At 42.6% G+C, this 16,116-nt stretch overlaps 1 protein-coding gene across 1 annotated transcript in view; it reads left to right on the forward strand.

Moving 5' to 3' along the window:
* CRACR2A (calcium release activated channel regulator 2A) overlaps window positions 1-12,598 on the forward strand; it is a 64,396-nt gene extending 51,798 nt beyond the window's left edge. The window contains exons 12-15 of the mRNA XM_029911669.1: window positions 5,919-6,051; window positions 7,476-7,557; window positions 9,439-9,553; window positions 12,470-12,598. Of these exons, the coding sequence (XP_029767529.1) occupies window positions 5,919-6,051; window positions 7,476-7,557; window positions 9,439-9,553; window positions 12,470-12,598 (459 nt within the window). The remainder of the gene's footprint in view (window positions 1-5,918; window positions 6,052-7,475; window positions 7,558-9,438; window positions 9,554-12,469) is intronic.
* Window positions 12,599-16,116: the final 3,518 nt, after the last annotated feature.

Consider the following 16,116-nt stretch of genomic DNA (forward strand, 5'->3'; position numbering starts at 1 on the left):
AGGTACCTAAATGCAGATTTGTGCCTAAAATTCGTTTTGAAGGTGCAAAACAGGGAAGCCAGGCATCAGCTGAAAATATACCCAAGAATTATGATAGTGAGGAACCGAACAATTGTGTGAATTAAATTATACATTTTGTATAATTGCATGAGGCCATTTCTTACCATCTTTATGAGATCATAATCAGGTCAGCACCAAATCAAGGTACTAAAGGTGATTATGGAAAAATCTCACTGGATATGTTCAAAGTGGAGACGAGACAGACAGCCAAATATAAGGGACTGTTTAGGAACATTGAAATCAGACCTAATGATGATATTGGGAAATGGGACTAGAGGATCCACTAAAGGGTAGAGCTGGACAAAAAAGAAGCTTTGTGACCATATACCTGGAAATTTTGTCCTTTTTTTGGTCAAAATTTGAAATTTTGATTAAATTTAGAACAAGTTTTTATAGCTGTTGGGGAAAAATGGGATTTTTTTTTTTGCAAAACTTTATGCGAAAAATGTACCCTGCTTTTTTGGGACAAAATGAGAACAATTTTTTTCACTGAAAAATCAAAATTCAGAAAAAATTTTCTAGCTCTACTCTCACATTAATGTTCATATCAGAAAACTGAATTGTGTGCACAGTCCAGACTTTATAAAATAATATCCAGGAAAGGGCAACTCTGCAGTCAAAAACCTTACTCAGATTCTCACTCCCTTGTAGCTTACTAGCTAATTTTAGTATAGCTATGAAGTGTCATCCATTGCTTGATTCCTGAAGTATATATTAAAAAGATTAAGGTATGGAAAAATAGGTATACTCAGTCTTAATTATATAGCTTGCTCTTCTAAAAGAAAGAGGTACTATGCACATCTTTAAAACGATCATAAAATGATGCCATGGTTACATAATAACTGTTATAATTGGCGCACTTTGTTACAAAGTATAACCTAGGTAGAGAAATGCCTTTCCATTAAAAAAAGGAAAGCTGATCAAAACTATTTAGATCATTAATGTGATATAGCCACAAGGTACTTTGTACTGTTCTCAAAATAGAAGTATCCTCAATTACTGGGTATTACTTACTCTGAACAGCTGGATCTTTCCTTCACTTATGATCAAGTGGACCTTTTACAGAAGAAAGCTACTGAATTTACTAGCTACTTAAATAATAGTAAGATGTCCTAGCACTAGTTAGCTGTCAGAAAGTGTATATTAAAGACTTAAATCAGAGAATTAGCTTATTAGTGACAGTAAATGACAATTGGAAAATCTATTAGCTGGTTTCTTAAATAAATTGATACTAGGAACTTAAAATATTAAGATTGCTCAGGATTTCTCTCAAGTCCTTTGTATTTTAGAAAAGAGAGGCAGTAATTTTACTCAAGAAGTAGCACAGTCTAGTGGCTCAGCCACATGGGTAGGATTCAGGAGATCGTGGTTCTATTCCCAGTTGTGTGACTGACCTGCTGGGTGATTCTAGGGCAGTGATTCCCAACTATTTACCATTGTGGCCCACAATGTGTGATGTGGGCGGCATCTAACTACCTGTATGGCCCTGAGGATGGGCTGTAGCTGTGTGCTGATTGGGCTGCAAGTGGCCCACAGGTTGAGAACCACTGTTCTAGGGCAAGTCACTTCCCCTCTTTGTGATTCTGTTTTCCCTCCCACGGCTTTGTCGGTCCTGTCTATTTAGAGTGTAAGATCTTTGGGGCAGGCACTGCCTCATGCTGAGTGTTTGTACTGTGCCTAGCCCAATGGGACCCCAACCTCAGCTGGGGGTTCTAGGATCTAGAATGAATATCTGTGCCAAAATTTTGCACTCACATGGGTACATTGGCATCCACTAATATCAGTGACAGCTATTGATGTGCACCCAAGGGATTAAATTGGCTCCACTGGTGCTTTTTATATACTATCCCAGCTCACTTCCAGTAAAGCACTGTCCCATTATAGTCCTACAACCCCAGTACTGGAGGTCACGCAGAGCCTCCTCACCTACCAGGCTCCCTGGGAAGCATGGTTCAGGGCAGAGAGCATGCCCTCTGCTATATCTCATAAGAGGCTGCAACACATGTTTCCCTGTATGGTCAAACAAGCCCGCTGACAAGTGTGGAGGGTGGGGGCCCAGGACACTGTCTTCTTCCTGCTCCCTTTAAGGTGATTACCACCCCGGGCAGGGCGCTAGCAGTGAGCAGTCCCTGTACTGAGTGGAGCCTAGAGGTTGCGAGTGTGACCAGAGCCGGCCTGTGAGGCACAAGGTGTGTGTGGGGGGAGGGCTAGATACTCTTAGTGCGTCCCCTGTCCCTTTGTGCACCTACTCAGAGCAGCCACAGTCTGGCCCTGAAGTCTATTTCAGTTTGTTTTTCTAGTTTAGCTTTACATTTCCCAAGCAATGGAACTTTCCATTCTTCCCTGGGGAGACCTCTCCATAGCCTCAGAGATGGCACAGTCAAGGCATTTAAACTGCAGCGGCCAGCCACTCTGATCTCATGCTATCCACTGCTAGGACTCTGCCTCCCTTTCCCTTCTGGCTTTTCCCACCAGCACTGGCAGCAGGGCTGGGGGCATTGTTGTTCCATGAGTGAGGGCCCCTACAGCCTGCTGTCTGTGCATGCAGACTCCCTCTGGAGTCTGTTAAAGCTGCAAAGGAGGAATTGCTCCTGCCACTGCATCATAAGTTTCAAGGAGTCCCCCCGGGGGATGTGCCTTGAAGAGTGGTTGTCCCCCTCCTTCTCCAGTCGATTTTATCCCATATTATGCTATACGGTGGATCTTCAATGTAAATGCCATGCACGGTCTAGAGATGATTATGTTATGGGGGCAGAATTATACCATGTAGTCATATAGCCCTCCCCTAAGGCCACCCACGTCCTGTTCTCAACAGTGAAACCCTTCTGTTCTCCACTCTGCCTTGGGGAGGGGAGCATCGAGACCTAGATGTTGTTAATTCCCTAGAGTTTGCTCTCCTGAAGTCTCACACCCTTATGTTGATACGTTCTGTGGTCCCAGCCCTTTCTGCACTGAGTACAAAGAGCTCCGGGTCGCTGGTAGTAAGTTTCCCTAATCACCTGACATTCTAAATCAACTCTGAGAGCTCCTTATCAGAAGGGTGGTAGAGCTTGTGTAAATCAGTTCTCTTCTAGAAATGAATGAGTCTTTTTCGTTCCCGGGTTATCATGTCCCAAGCACAGATGGATAGTTTCACAGAGAGGGCACTGAAGCAGTGCAATGTGCCAGCAACCTCCGCATTGCTGAAGGGCCCAGAGCTGGGCAGCCCATCTTCAAAGCGGGTGGCACTGGCTGGGATGTTGTAGCTAGAGTGCCCAAGGATGTGCTGAGGCAACCTTTTGTGGGGACCCAGTTAGAGATGAAAATTATGCTCTCAATCCAAAGCCCATCGTCTGCACTCCCTCTGGTAAATCACCTTAGGAGCCGCAAGCCAGGCAGGCACAGTTAGGTACAGTTCTCCCCTCTCTGCTCCAACAAGATGGAATCAGGTCCATTGAGTATATGCCTTCCGCCCCACACATTTCTATTAAATCTGCCAAAAACCGACATATGTGACTTTGGTTGTGTGCTGTGTATAGGAAGGTCATTAACAGCACATGACATCGAGATCAAAATCTGAGACCATATTGTAGTCCTAAGAGAAATTTATATTCCAATAGCATATGGCAACGTACCTTTCCAATTCAAGATCTAATAATCTGGGGAGAGTTTGTAACTTGTTTCTGCTGATCAGAGGTTTCCAAGCAGTGGCTGATTCCCACGTTGGGATGAGGGAAGACATTTTGCCCACAGGACAGACTGGTCAGTCCTTTCAGGGCATAGAGTTAGACTTCAGGTGCATCCAGCAGGGAGTCATCTGAAGCCAAGAGTTCAACAAAAACCAGCTTGAGGCATTAGCAGCTGCATCTCCTTTGCAGCTTGCATGGCTGGAATCTCTAACAATAGCTGTTGGATGGCTTAGTCCTGTCATAAGTATTCAGCCGGGGATGAAGAGGCTCATCTTTATGCTCAGTTTAGACGTGGCATTGGAGCCATATGTTTGATTACAAAGGTAGGTTTCCCTCATGAGTGGGGCAGATGCATCTCATAGGGAAATGGCTGACTGGGCAATAGGTGGGTTGAGCCAAGACCCAATGGTGCTCTCAGGCTGTTAACTCTGCCAATTTGTGTGTGGCCACTGAGGACGAGATTTTTGATGCTGGCTAACTGAGCTATTGTTATGACCTAATAGATTTGCAGTTTAGGGCCTTCCAGTTCAAGCTTGGGTGGGCGGCTGTCTGTGTGTATGTGTGTGTGAATGTTATTTCCCAGCACCCAGATTACACACGCACACACACCATGATGATTGCTGTTGGAAACAGGATAGAGGCTCAGGGTGATTTTCAGCAGATTTGAGAAATTGCCTTACATATATAGAAGCGTGCATATTGCTAAAAGCCTAAAGGTGCAATGCAGTTTGAGTTTTTAATCTAAAAGGATAAGGGGGCGATGCGATAAGAGATCTCTGCACAGTTATAACAATGGCTGTTATTCTAACACATGAAGATAGCTAGCTAGCTAGATATTTGCTCCAAATGTTGACCCCGGTGAATGGATTTCTTACAGTTAAGGGACACAGCGGAGGGCTTTTTCTCTAGTACGAATACAACTATTTTTTCCCAGGATAATTCAGTATTTTCTTCACAGCAGTACAGAATATTGGGTGGGCTGGATTTCTACCTTGCATTGAAGGGAACACCAGGCAGGCTGCCTGCTGGAAGATCTGGGCCAGCCCCCAGCACCCTTGTGCATATGTTGGAGTGCTCACTTTACATTATAGGGGGAATCACCCGGCCTCTTTTTCTACAGAATTAGTATCATGCTCCCCACCTCGCCTTCCCCCTTCAGCCTCTCCGTCCTAGAGCATCAGGATGGTTCTGGCCCCCACTGCAAACTCACTGGTGCTGCTCCATTTTTCCCTAAACCACTGCAGCTGAAAATACAAGGGAAGGGATTTTGGAATAATGATGTACCTAAAATAGAGCAGAAATAGTCTTCTCCAGCATCCCCACTCAGTTTAATCTACAAAACATGGAAAATTCTCTCATACTTGAGAAGCTAAGAGGTTATCACCTTCACCCTGCCAAAGATTAATAGCTTAATTAACCGGGCCTGATTCTCCTCTCATTTATACCAATTTTATACTGGTGTAAATCAGGAAGCTCCTGGATCTACACCAGTAGCAACTGAGAGCACAATCAGACAATACAAATTATAAAACAGCTTATAAATTTGCTTGTGTTCTCTAGGTAAAGACACACAGTCTATGATATGCATAAAGTTTAGTGTGGGGCGGCTCTGAACAAAGCTGTGCAGAGCTTGTTGGTTTGGACTTGCAGGGGTAAATGCAAACCTTTTTGTTTCAGCTCACATGGGGCTTGGACCCCAAAATTTGGCTGAGAATCAGATAGAATTGCTAAGGCCATGGACTTATAAAATCAGCAGGAGAGCTGTATTTTTTTCTGTTTTGGACTAAAAAGAAAATTATGTTGACTTAAAAAATTGAGCTCAAAGATGCTAGAAATTCTTGGGGGAAAAATACAACTTTGATAAAAATTCAATACTTCACCCTTTCTGTTATGTGACAAAAAGGCTCACAATTCACAGCTAAGAACTCTACAGAGTCTTCCACTAAAACCAAGGGAGGCCAGACTGGACATTCCTAATATCATTAAGGTAAAAAACAAACAAAACTCTTAAAAAAAAACCAACCCAACCAACCAGACAAAAGCTCGTAAGGTTATTTCATAAGTCACCAAGAAGGAAGGGTACAGCCTCAATTTTTCCCCCTTTGCAGGTCATCTTTAAGTCTTTACAAATTGGAAAAGGCAACAGAGTTAGAGTTTAAATTGTCAACTAACTTTTGTGCTTGTTTGAAGGAAGAGAGAATATACTCTGCCCCTGATCGCTTATTCAAGATTGTTTTTGTGGGCAATTCAAGTGTGGGAAAGACTTCGTTTTTAAGGCGATTCTGTGAAGGCCATTTTTCCCCAAACACATCTGCTACCGTAGGTAAGTTTAAGAAACATTATGATGATGATTACAGTAGTACCTAGAGGCTCCAACCAAGACTGTGACCCTGTTGTGCTAGGTGCTGTACAAATGCATAGTGAGAGAAAGTCCTTGTCCCAAAGAGGAGAAGCAAAGGGACAGAGAAGTGATGTGTTACCTGAGGTCACAGAGCAGATTAGTGGCAGAACTGAAATTAGAACCCAGTGGTGAAATCGTTGGCTCATTGAAGTCATTGGCAAAACTCCCATTGATTTCAGTGGAGCCAGGATTTTTCCTTGGGTCTCCTTGCTTCTCATCTAGTAACTAAGGCACTAGATCACACTGCATCCCAAAAGATTAATAAGATTTGTGACCATCACTGAAATCATAATTGCCTAATTTTCCAGGAAAAAAAGCTTTGTACGGAGCAAAAGAGAAAAATGTTAGCGATAAATTGACAAAGCTGGGTGCTTAACTGGTGCCAACATAGCTTGTGCTTGCAACAGTTGCACTTACAAGTCAGACCTTCAGACTATATGCATAATTTCCTGGGGCTTCCAGAAGGAAGGCACCGATGTTGTGGCCTGCAGCTTAGATGGCAAGTTTTTAAATGTAACCTCTAACGCGCAACAGTAACTCATTATCTGTGTGAGTCACACCAGGAAGTGGGTTATTTGGCTGGCCTGCAAATACAGATAAACCAAAAGTAACATTACAAAAATAAGAACTGCTGATAAGACTGACAGAGCAGACTGTGCAGAACAGCTGGTCATTCAAAACCTTGACAAACCCAGATGCAACTCAAACCCACTTCCATGAAACTGGATTTTGGTAGTGGAAACATCCTCCCCAATCCATCTGAATGTTCTGATTACTCACTGAAGGCATTAGGACCAGATCCATTAAACTCAGTGGCAACACTCCCATTGACATCAGTCTAGCAGGAGCCAATCTTAGCAGAATGGTGCAGAAGGAGGCAGTGTAACCTAATGGTTAGAGCACGTATCATTACAAATATCCAAGAAATGTATAAATCAAAGCTAGAGAGAACTTATTTAAGCATACTAGGCAACATTTTGAAAAGTGCCTATATGGCTTAGCAGCCTACGTCACCTTGACTGTCAGTGGGACTTAGGATCCTAAATCACTCTGTCTCTTTTGAAAATTTTACTCATCCTGACTTTTTGTGAATTAAATTAATTTGTTAACACATTTACATTTAATATGTTTGTTATTACTTTAAAACTATGGGAAATAAAAGCTTCTGCCTGTTCTTATTATCAACCTGTTGTTAAAGGCCAGAATTTATTGCATGCCTTCTGAACCAATGAACACAGGTTAGAAATATTTGTGGCTTGTTTGAACATGACACTATTACCTTAAACTACCATGAACCTGATCAGATCATCAGAATGAACCTGAGACAACTTGTGCTGTGTTTATAGGTATAGATTACAGTGTGAAAACAGTGACAGTGGATAACAGCCAGATAGCCCTGCAACTCTGGGACACTGCTGGGCAGGAACGGTGAGAAAATGTCTTAACTTTCTACTCTCCTACTCTGTGCATTTAGAAAATAGCAGCCTTGGGCTCAATCCTGCTCCCCAAAAGTGGGGAGAAATGGGCGTATTCTCATTTAGTTCAGTGAAAGTGAGAGCAGGCCTTTGATCCTTTCCCAGAAGGATCAATATTGGCTAACAGGGTGGGGTGTTTCAGGCAAACACTGCCAGCCTGTTGTAGAGACTCTTTGGCCTGGTCTACACTACGACTTTAATTCGGATTTAGCTTCGTTAATCCGAATTAACCCTTCACCCGTCCACACTACAGAGCCAGTTAATTCGAATTAAAGGGCACTTAAAATCGATTTCTGTACTCCACCTCGACGAGCGGAGTAGCGCCTAAATCGATTTTGTTAATTCGAATTAGGGTTAGTGTGGCCGCACACCACCGAATTACTGTGGTTAAAGTAATGGGGTAGTGTGGCCGCACACCACCGAATTAATGTGGTTAAAAACCGAATTAATGTGCTTAGTGTGGCCGCGCACAATCGAATTTATACAACCTGTTTCCCAAATTCGAATGATCTAAATTCGGATTAATCCTGTAGTGTAGACATACCCTTAAAGAAATAGTCCCATAAGCTACTATTAAGGAGCGGAGCTGGTTGAAAATGTTCTGTCAGAAAGGTTTTTTCAACAGAAAATTACTTTTTAACAAAATGGAAATATTCACACACAAAATATCTGTTTCCATTTAAATGTTTCATGTTTTCATTGAAAGACAAAAAAAATGAAAAACATTAATTTTGGCTGGAAAAAAAATTGCAGTTTTCAGTTGCTAAAAATTGAAAAGTTTTTTTTTTTTCAATTGAAGCCTGAATAATTTTTCACATAGAGGAGTGAGGAATTCCTGAAATGACACACAAGGTGAGGTTAGGAGGACGTGAGGCATGGGTCAGAGCATACGTGCTACCATCGGTAGTACAAGAACAGAAAGACAAGGGAAAGGGTCAGCAGCAGGATTTTTCAAAACGCTTTACTGCACATTTTTGTTTACTTGATCTTTTAGTCATTGACACTGTGAGTTCCGTACATGGGATTGCCACTGAAGGAGAAAAAGAATGAACTCTTTAGGAGTAGATAAAAAGGGGACTGATAAATCCAGAAGGCACTGCATTTGTTCCCTCGCCATATTTCACAGTATAGCTCAATTTTCCCTTCAGATCTACACTGCACTCTATTGCAAATTTTGCACTCATCTAGTACGTGGGATTGTCAGCAATAACAATGGAGGTTTCATGTGTAAAATAAGTAGGAAGAAAATCCACTCTGCTCGTCAGAGAGCAGAAATGTGTCCCCTGAATGTAAATTCATATGTAAGCTAAGTAAATGAAGCTTTGGTCCTCCAGCTCTTACTTATGTGAATAAACCTTAGTATGGCAACATGGTGAGCTCTTTTTCCATCTCTGCCATTGACTTGCCACTTAAACCTTTCTATGCCTCCGTTTACTGTGCATCTATAAATGAGTGTAATAAGCTTAACCACCTTTGTAAATTACTGTAAGATCTATAGATGAAAAGAGCTATAGATGTACTGTTGTTACAGCTCATGTGTGTAATCCCATTGACTTCAGTAGGACTACTTGAGTGAGTAGGGATTACACATGCGAATAAGGGATGCAGAACTGGGCCCTGATTTAAGAAGATATTTGGCTCCACATGCCCATATATCTGTGGCCCAAACTGAGCTTATAAGAATGCAAATGTTCTATCTAGATCCCTGTGTATAAATCTTCAGTGCTGCAGGACTGAAGGGTTGGTGTACAGCTTCTGACTACTATACTGTAATCATATTGTCACATTGCTACTGCTCTAAGGCAAAGGACTATAAACAGATTCTTGTTTGCAGGTACCGCAGTATTACCAAGCAGTTTTTCAGAAAAGCCGATGGTGTCATTGTGATGTATGATATAACAGCAAAAGACACATTCACAACTGTCAAACAATGGTTGGTGAGCATTGAGGTAAGAGGACGTAGCTTTCAATCTAAACTACTCTGGCCACAGGCTCTAACTTCTTGAGGCGCTCCCTCCAGGTGGGGGTTATGGGCAGGTCAAAAAGGAGGAAGTAAGGTCCTACCACTTCTTGTGCTGTAGCAATTACTCTGTTATATATAGGACTTCAGTTCACAGAGCTGCCAAGCCAGCTTTTTACAGAAGCCCTACTTCCATTTTATAGGAAAACAATAGTCATTCTAAAATTTCAAGGAGTATATCTCTTCAGTGGCCACCATTGATTGGATGTATGTCCATCTTTCCTGGTACCTGGCTTAATCTGAGGGAAAGAATTCCCAGCATGCACTCCTCTGCTTCCTGTATCAGTACACATTGATCATTGTCATTGGAGTTGAAAGATGCTTCAGTGCAGTGATGTAATTCATAAGAGACAGTTTTGCAACGGCTACATCTTTAAGTTAGGAGATTTTAAATAGGTTGCTCATGTAAATCAACGGTATCCACAGTAAGTGCTGTAAAACTGGTTTATTTTATAGGATTCAGCTTCCTGAAAAAAATTCTGTGGAATATCTTGTTTTTCTCCCCCTGCCCACACCCAGCCATAGTACCTGCCCCAGTGAGCTTCCTGCGACTTAAAAATGCTATTGTCTATTCAGATCTTATGGCAGTAAGCACAGTATGCTAATATATGAAACACTGTTATCTGTATTGGCCACTAGGTGGCCACTGTACTTTGGAGTTAGGCCCCAGGGCCAGATTAACTCTCCTGTGGGCCCAGGGCTATTAGATTTTGTGGGGCCCCTGTATACAAGTCTTTTTCCTAATTTAAAACAAAATGATCACAATTATGGCATCGAGGCTATTAACACTATATTAAATTTGCCTTTTAATTAACATAAAGCCATTCTGTGGCTACATTTCAGTCTTAAAACATGTAGAATATAGTTAAGTTAATTCAAAATAGCCTGCTTCTTACCTTAGAACAGCAGTTATATTAGTTTCTTTCTGGGAGGGATTTTGGGTGCAGAAGGGGGCTTCAGGCTGGGGCAGAGTGTTGGGATGCAGGAGAGGGTGAGGGGTGCGGGCTCTGAGAGTGAGTTTGGTGCAGGAGGGGATTCTGACCTGGGGCAGGAGATTGGGGTGCAGGAGAGGGTGCGGGGTCTGGGCGGGAGTTTGGGTGCAGGAGGGGATTCTGACCTGGGGCAGGGGGTTGGGGTGCAGGCTCAGGCCAGGATGTGCTTACCACAGGCGGCTCCCAGTCAGTGGCACAGCAGGGATTATTACATCACACCAGAAAGGCAAGGGAAGAAGGATGATACAAAAAAGGCACTTCCTTCCTGCAGAGTAGGATGACTGCTAAATGCTTCAGGTCTGTCAGATAAGAATCAGCTCCCTGGACTTTATCAGAGTGACACTTTTGCTTTGTCTGTGGGATGCTTTGGAGTACAGAATTTCAAAATTCAGCAACAATATCTTTGTGAGCGACACTCAAACTCCAACCTAGAACACAGAGTTTAGATTCTAAGTGCCTACTTAGACAACTCACAGACAACTCATGGCTCAGGCAGGCTGCCGGCCTGCCTGCGATAGCCTCACGCCGCTCCCAGAAGCAGCCAGCTGTTGGCAGGTCTCTGCATGCCCCTGGGAGGAGGGCGACAGCATGTCTCCGTGCGCTGCCCGTGCCCGCAAGTGCCACCCCTGCAGCTCCCATTGGCTGGTTCCTGACCAATGGGAGCTGCAGGCATGGTGCTGGGGGCAGGGGCAGCGTGCGGAGCCTCTTTCCCCTCCCACCAGGGGCCATAGAGACGTGCCAGCAGCCAGCCACTTCCGGGAGCGGTGTGGGGCCAGGGCATGCAGGCTGCCTGCCTGAGCCCTGCTGCGCCACTGGACTTTTAGTGGCCCAGAGATCGCGATTGACTGGAAGAGGCTCCAGGATCGACGACTGGTTGGTGACCACTGAATTATATATAATTAGGGATTTATTTTTGCGGGGCCCCCCTTAGTCCGAGGCCCTACACTGCAGCCCTAAAGCCCTTGTGTTATTCTGGCTTTGTTAGGCCCCAATTGTTCAAATACTTACCACTGTCAGTAGCCCTGACCACTGTCAGTAGCCCCATTGAGGTAAACCCGGTATTAAGTATTTGCAAGACCAGGCCCTTATTTAACATGTTTTCTGAACAATTCAACATTTATAACAATTCAGCACTTTAAAAAATAGCTTTAGAAGAGAATTTTCCTTTTGATAAGGAAACGTGGCCTTCTTTTCAATTCCAATATTTTACATATTTGATTAATCTTGACTGACTAATTTTGGGAGATGTTAACTAGCACTGAGTTCAAGACATATGGCCAAATCCATTGTCTTTAACTCAGGCAATGTGCATACTTAATCCCTGGTGTACTTTTGGTAATATACTCATTCTGATAGTGTTTTACTTGGTAATATATATTACCACTTTTCAGAATTACATTTGATCAAATATATTATCTCCATTTATATTATGTACTTTGATTGGTATGATTGGATCCAAATGCAGTTGTTTTCATGCCTATCTAATTGGAAAAGTAGGGTCAGATACCTGTGGTTTTATGTAGCACAGTATTTCTTTTCTTTTTCTTTCTTTTTTTTTATTAATTTGTTTACGTCTGAATGATTTCTGAGCTGTTCTGTTATTCAAGGAATGTCAAGGATGGTAATGCATTTCTAGTACAGAATGTCTCCTTTATTCCTTTTGTCCAATTCTGTTGCCTGATATAGTTCTTCATAAAATAACACTTTACTTGCCTGATTCGTCTTCAGTATTTTCATTTTCATGTTGGCACCTGGTGGGTCTCGGCTCTGCTTCATCTGTAATCATTTTTTAAAATATTTTAATGATGTTGACATATTGTGTGCAGCATGGTGTTGTGTTCTTTGCTCTGCAGGAGGCAACTGGAGAGAATATACCTGTCCTTTTGCTGGGTAACAAAACCGACAATGAAAAAGAACGAGAAGTCCCTCGTGGACTAGGAGAACATCTAGCCAAGGTACAGTATGAAGAAGGGAATCGGTAATAAAACTAAAAAATGAAAGTGTTTAATGGATGTTAGACTATATCTAGAAACTCAGAAATACAAGTTATTATTTTTACTAGTCGATCTTGGTGAATCATTTCTAGTGAGTAATTATTTGATTAATTTTGTCTCTTAATGAACTACCTGAAAAATGTCCTGCATTTGTTATTATTTGTAATTGTTTGTCAAATTATTTATCAGAACAACTTGCAGCCTGTGGTTTTCCTGTGAATTGTAACGACTGATAATTATGAATGTGTGGTTGGTCACCTAAATCACATGGTGGTGTTTCTGATCCATGACTGCAGGGGCGGCTCCAGGCACCAGAGCAGCAAGCGCATGCCTGGGGCGGCAAGCTGCGGAAGGCGGCCTGCCGGTCCCTGTGAGGGTGGCAGTCAGGCGGCCTTCGGCGGCATGCCTGCGGGCGGTCCACCAGTCCCGCGGATTCGGTGGCAATTCGGCGGCGGGTACGCCAAAGCTGCGGGACCGGCAGACGTCCCGCAGAAATACCGCTGAATTGGCATGACCAGCGGACTGCCCGCAGGCACGCCGCCAAAAGCCGCCTGACTGCTGTGCTTGGGGCGGCAAAACACATAGAGCCGCCCCTGCATGACTGGATGATGAACTTTTAAACAGGAGAATAATGAATGATGAACACTGAAGAGTGAATGATGGTATATCTCCTTAGGGATTCTCTTTTTTCCCCCTCATAGTGTAGACAATTTCTTAATAAATTGTTTTGTGGACACCTCCCTCCATTTACAATCCCATAACATCCCTATGACACCTACAGCAGTTACTTCCATGGGAAGTCATGATAGAAAATTATGTATTTTTAGCTTCTTTTACTGTGATTTAGTAGCTGGAAACAAGAAGAAGCAGCAGCTCTCTGTGGAGTACCCACAAGTGCTCTTCAAACCACCCATGATCCATGAGCCATAGTTTGAGAACCAGTGGACTTAGGATGACCAGATGTCCCAATTTTATAGGGACAATCCTGATATTCAGGGCTTTTTCTTATAGAGGCGCCTATTGCCTCCCATTCTGTCCTGATTTTTCACACCTCCTATCTGGTTACCCTAAATGGACTAGCAAATAACAAAAGCACTTGCTTACACACAGATATTATTTTTGCATTCAGATGTATAGTAAATATGAATTCAGATGAATAACAGCACCTCCAAAAGATTAATCTACATAGAAATCAGTTGTCCAAATCTTCATGAGAAAATGAATTAAAAGGGGCAGAAATATGACTGAATCAAATCAGTTATCTGATTCCATGAATATGTCTGTAAATACATTTTCCCATTATTCATTACTTATTGGTAATGGATTTACTAGTTTGTCCAAATTGCAATGAAGTCAGTGGAATTATTCTGTATTTGCACCAATATAACAGAGCAATACTTGGCCCTGTAAATATAATTTAAAGAGTTAGGGCTATATGCTACTTTTGACCTATACACAGACTGATAATAATACATTGCTATATATAGGTCTTGTGTTGTTATATGGCTTTTATTTTGTGTTTATAAGATGAAGAAGGGTGCTTTCTTATTTAGGGCCTGATCTTACTCCCATTATAGTGAGTTACAAAATTCCCATTGACTTCAATTCCCATATTATCAGCCCCTTACTCAGTACCTAAAAGTTTCTGTATTTAGCAAATCTGTTTGGTTTTTGTGTAAGAATCCAAATGCAGGTATAATTTCAGGCCCTGCAGGTTACTTTCTAGGAAAAACTCCAAGGTATTATTATTGTAGCCTTATGCAAAAAGCAAGTGACACACGAAAGGTAAATGGAGGGAGTGGGTGGCTATTTGTCATTTAGCTCTTTTTAAAAATGGGCAACTAGTAAAGTGAAGATGAATCACGCTGAGATGCAAAACTTGCAGCCCACCAGGTCATTAGCTGTAACATGGCATGTAAGGAAATAAAATGTTTTACAAAAGTAACGTAGAACAATGTCAAATGAAAAATGATAACATTCAAATGAATGAATACTCATTAGAATACATTGCTTGATGGAGCAAAAGTAAGGAGTGATCAGTGACAATTTGTCATCTGAAAAGCTGCAGAGATTTAATTAAATTATAGCAATTTGCCTGTTGAGCTTATAATAATGTATTTTAATGGATATTAATTACTGTTAAATGGCAATGTAATTCCTAGGAAACCACGTATGACATCTCCATTAACGAATCCACTTGAGTTGCTTACTTACATGAATTACTCGTCTCGGGCACTCAGACTGCACTGGGTCAGATCCTCATCTGGTGTAAATCTGCACAGCTTCATTAACGTCAAAGGAGCTAAGCCTATTTATACCAACAGAGGATCTGGCTCATTGTCAGTAGGTTTTCAAGAACGTTGGTGGATCGCATTTAAAGTACTGTAGGTCACATAGTGCAGCTCTCATTGCTTCATGAAACTTTGGTAATTAGAAGCCTGGAGCCTTACTAGCTAGATAATGTGGTGTAGAAATCAGCCAGAAGTCTTCCTGGGGATTCCTGCTGTAGGGCAGCCTTCCTGCAACCCCTCTAGCATGCCTAAGGATGCCTAACATTGCAATGTTGGCACACCAAAGAAAGTCCTATCAAATTCTCATCACTTGAAAGGATTGGAGGATGCAGTACGATGCCTCAGGAAATGGATAAAGGGAGATAGGCACGTCCAACAAGGATAGGGAAGGCCCTGGTGGGAATGATGGGGGGGCAGCTAGACCTTGAGAAAGCTTAATCAGCAACATGAAAGAACAAGCACCCCAACATTAATCAACGCTGTCTGGTATGCAGACTTGACATTGCAGAATGGGAGCAATAACCTCAAAGCAAAAGTACTCATGTTTAATATAAATCTGATAGTGTCCAATATGATCTCTCTAAGAAGGCAGTAGAGTTACTGTCACAGATCAGGGCAACTGCACCTGTATTCCTCCTCCATGGGCTCCCACGCTCAGGCGTCCAGCCATCCCCTCTCTTGGCCAGAGATAAGTCTCACTCACTCCTGGCTGGGGTTTTTCCAGACTGCATAGTTCCCTGCCTACATTGTGATATGCTCAGCAAGCCAGACTGCCTAAAAAGGCCACTGTCTGCACTTTGCTTTCTCTTGAGAGGTTATGAAGAGTTGTAAAATTGCTGCCAGTTAGAAGTCACCACACAGCTCTTTTTAAGCAAGCACTTTTATTCGTAAGGTGAACACATTAAGAACATAAGAACAGCCATACTGTGTGAGATCAGTGATGCTTCTAGCCCAGCATCCTGTCTCTGACAGAAGCAGATACCACAGCTTCAGCGGGACGCACAGATCAGGGCAATTTGGAGAGCTCCACCCCTGGCTTCCCCTCCTGACTTCTAGTAGTTAGAGGTTATGGGTCACCCCAAGCATGGGGATACATCCCTGACCATCTTCGCTAATAGCCATGGATAAACCTAACCTCCATGAACTTCTCCAATCCTTTTTTGAACCCAGTTATACTTTTGGCCATCACAACATCCTGTGGCAATGAGTTCCACA

This window comes from Terrapene carolina, unplaced genomic scaffold (assembly GCF_002925995.2).
Source record: "Terrapene carolina triunguis isolate 2854851 unplaced genomic scaffold, T_m_triunguis-2.0 Scaffold112, whole genome shotgun sequence".
NCBI classification, from domain to species: Eukaryota; Metazoa; Chordata; order Testudines; family Emydidae; genus Terrapene; species Terrapene triunguis.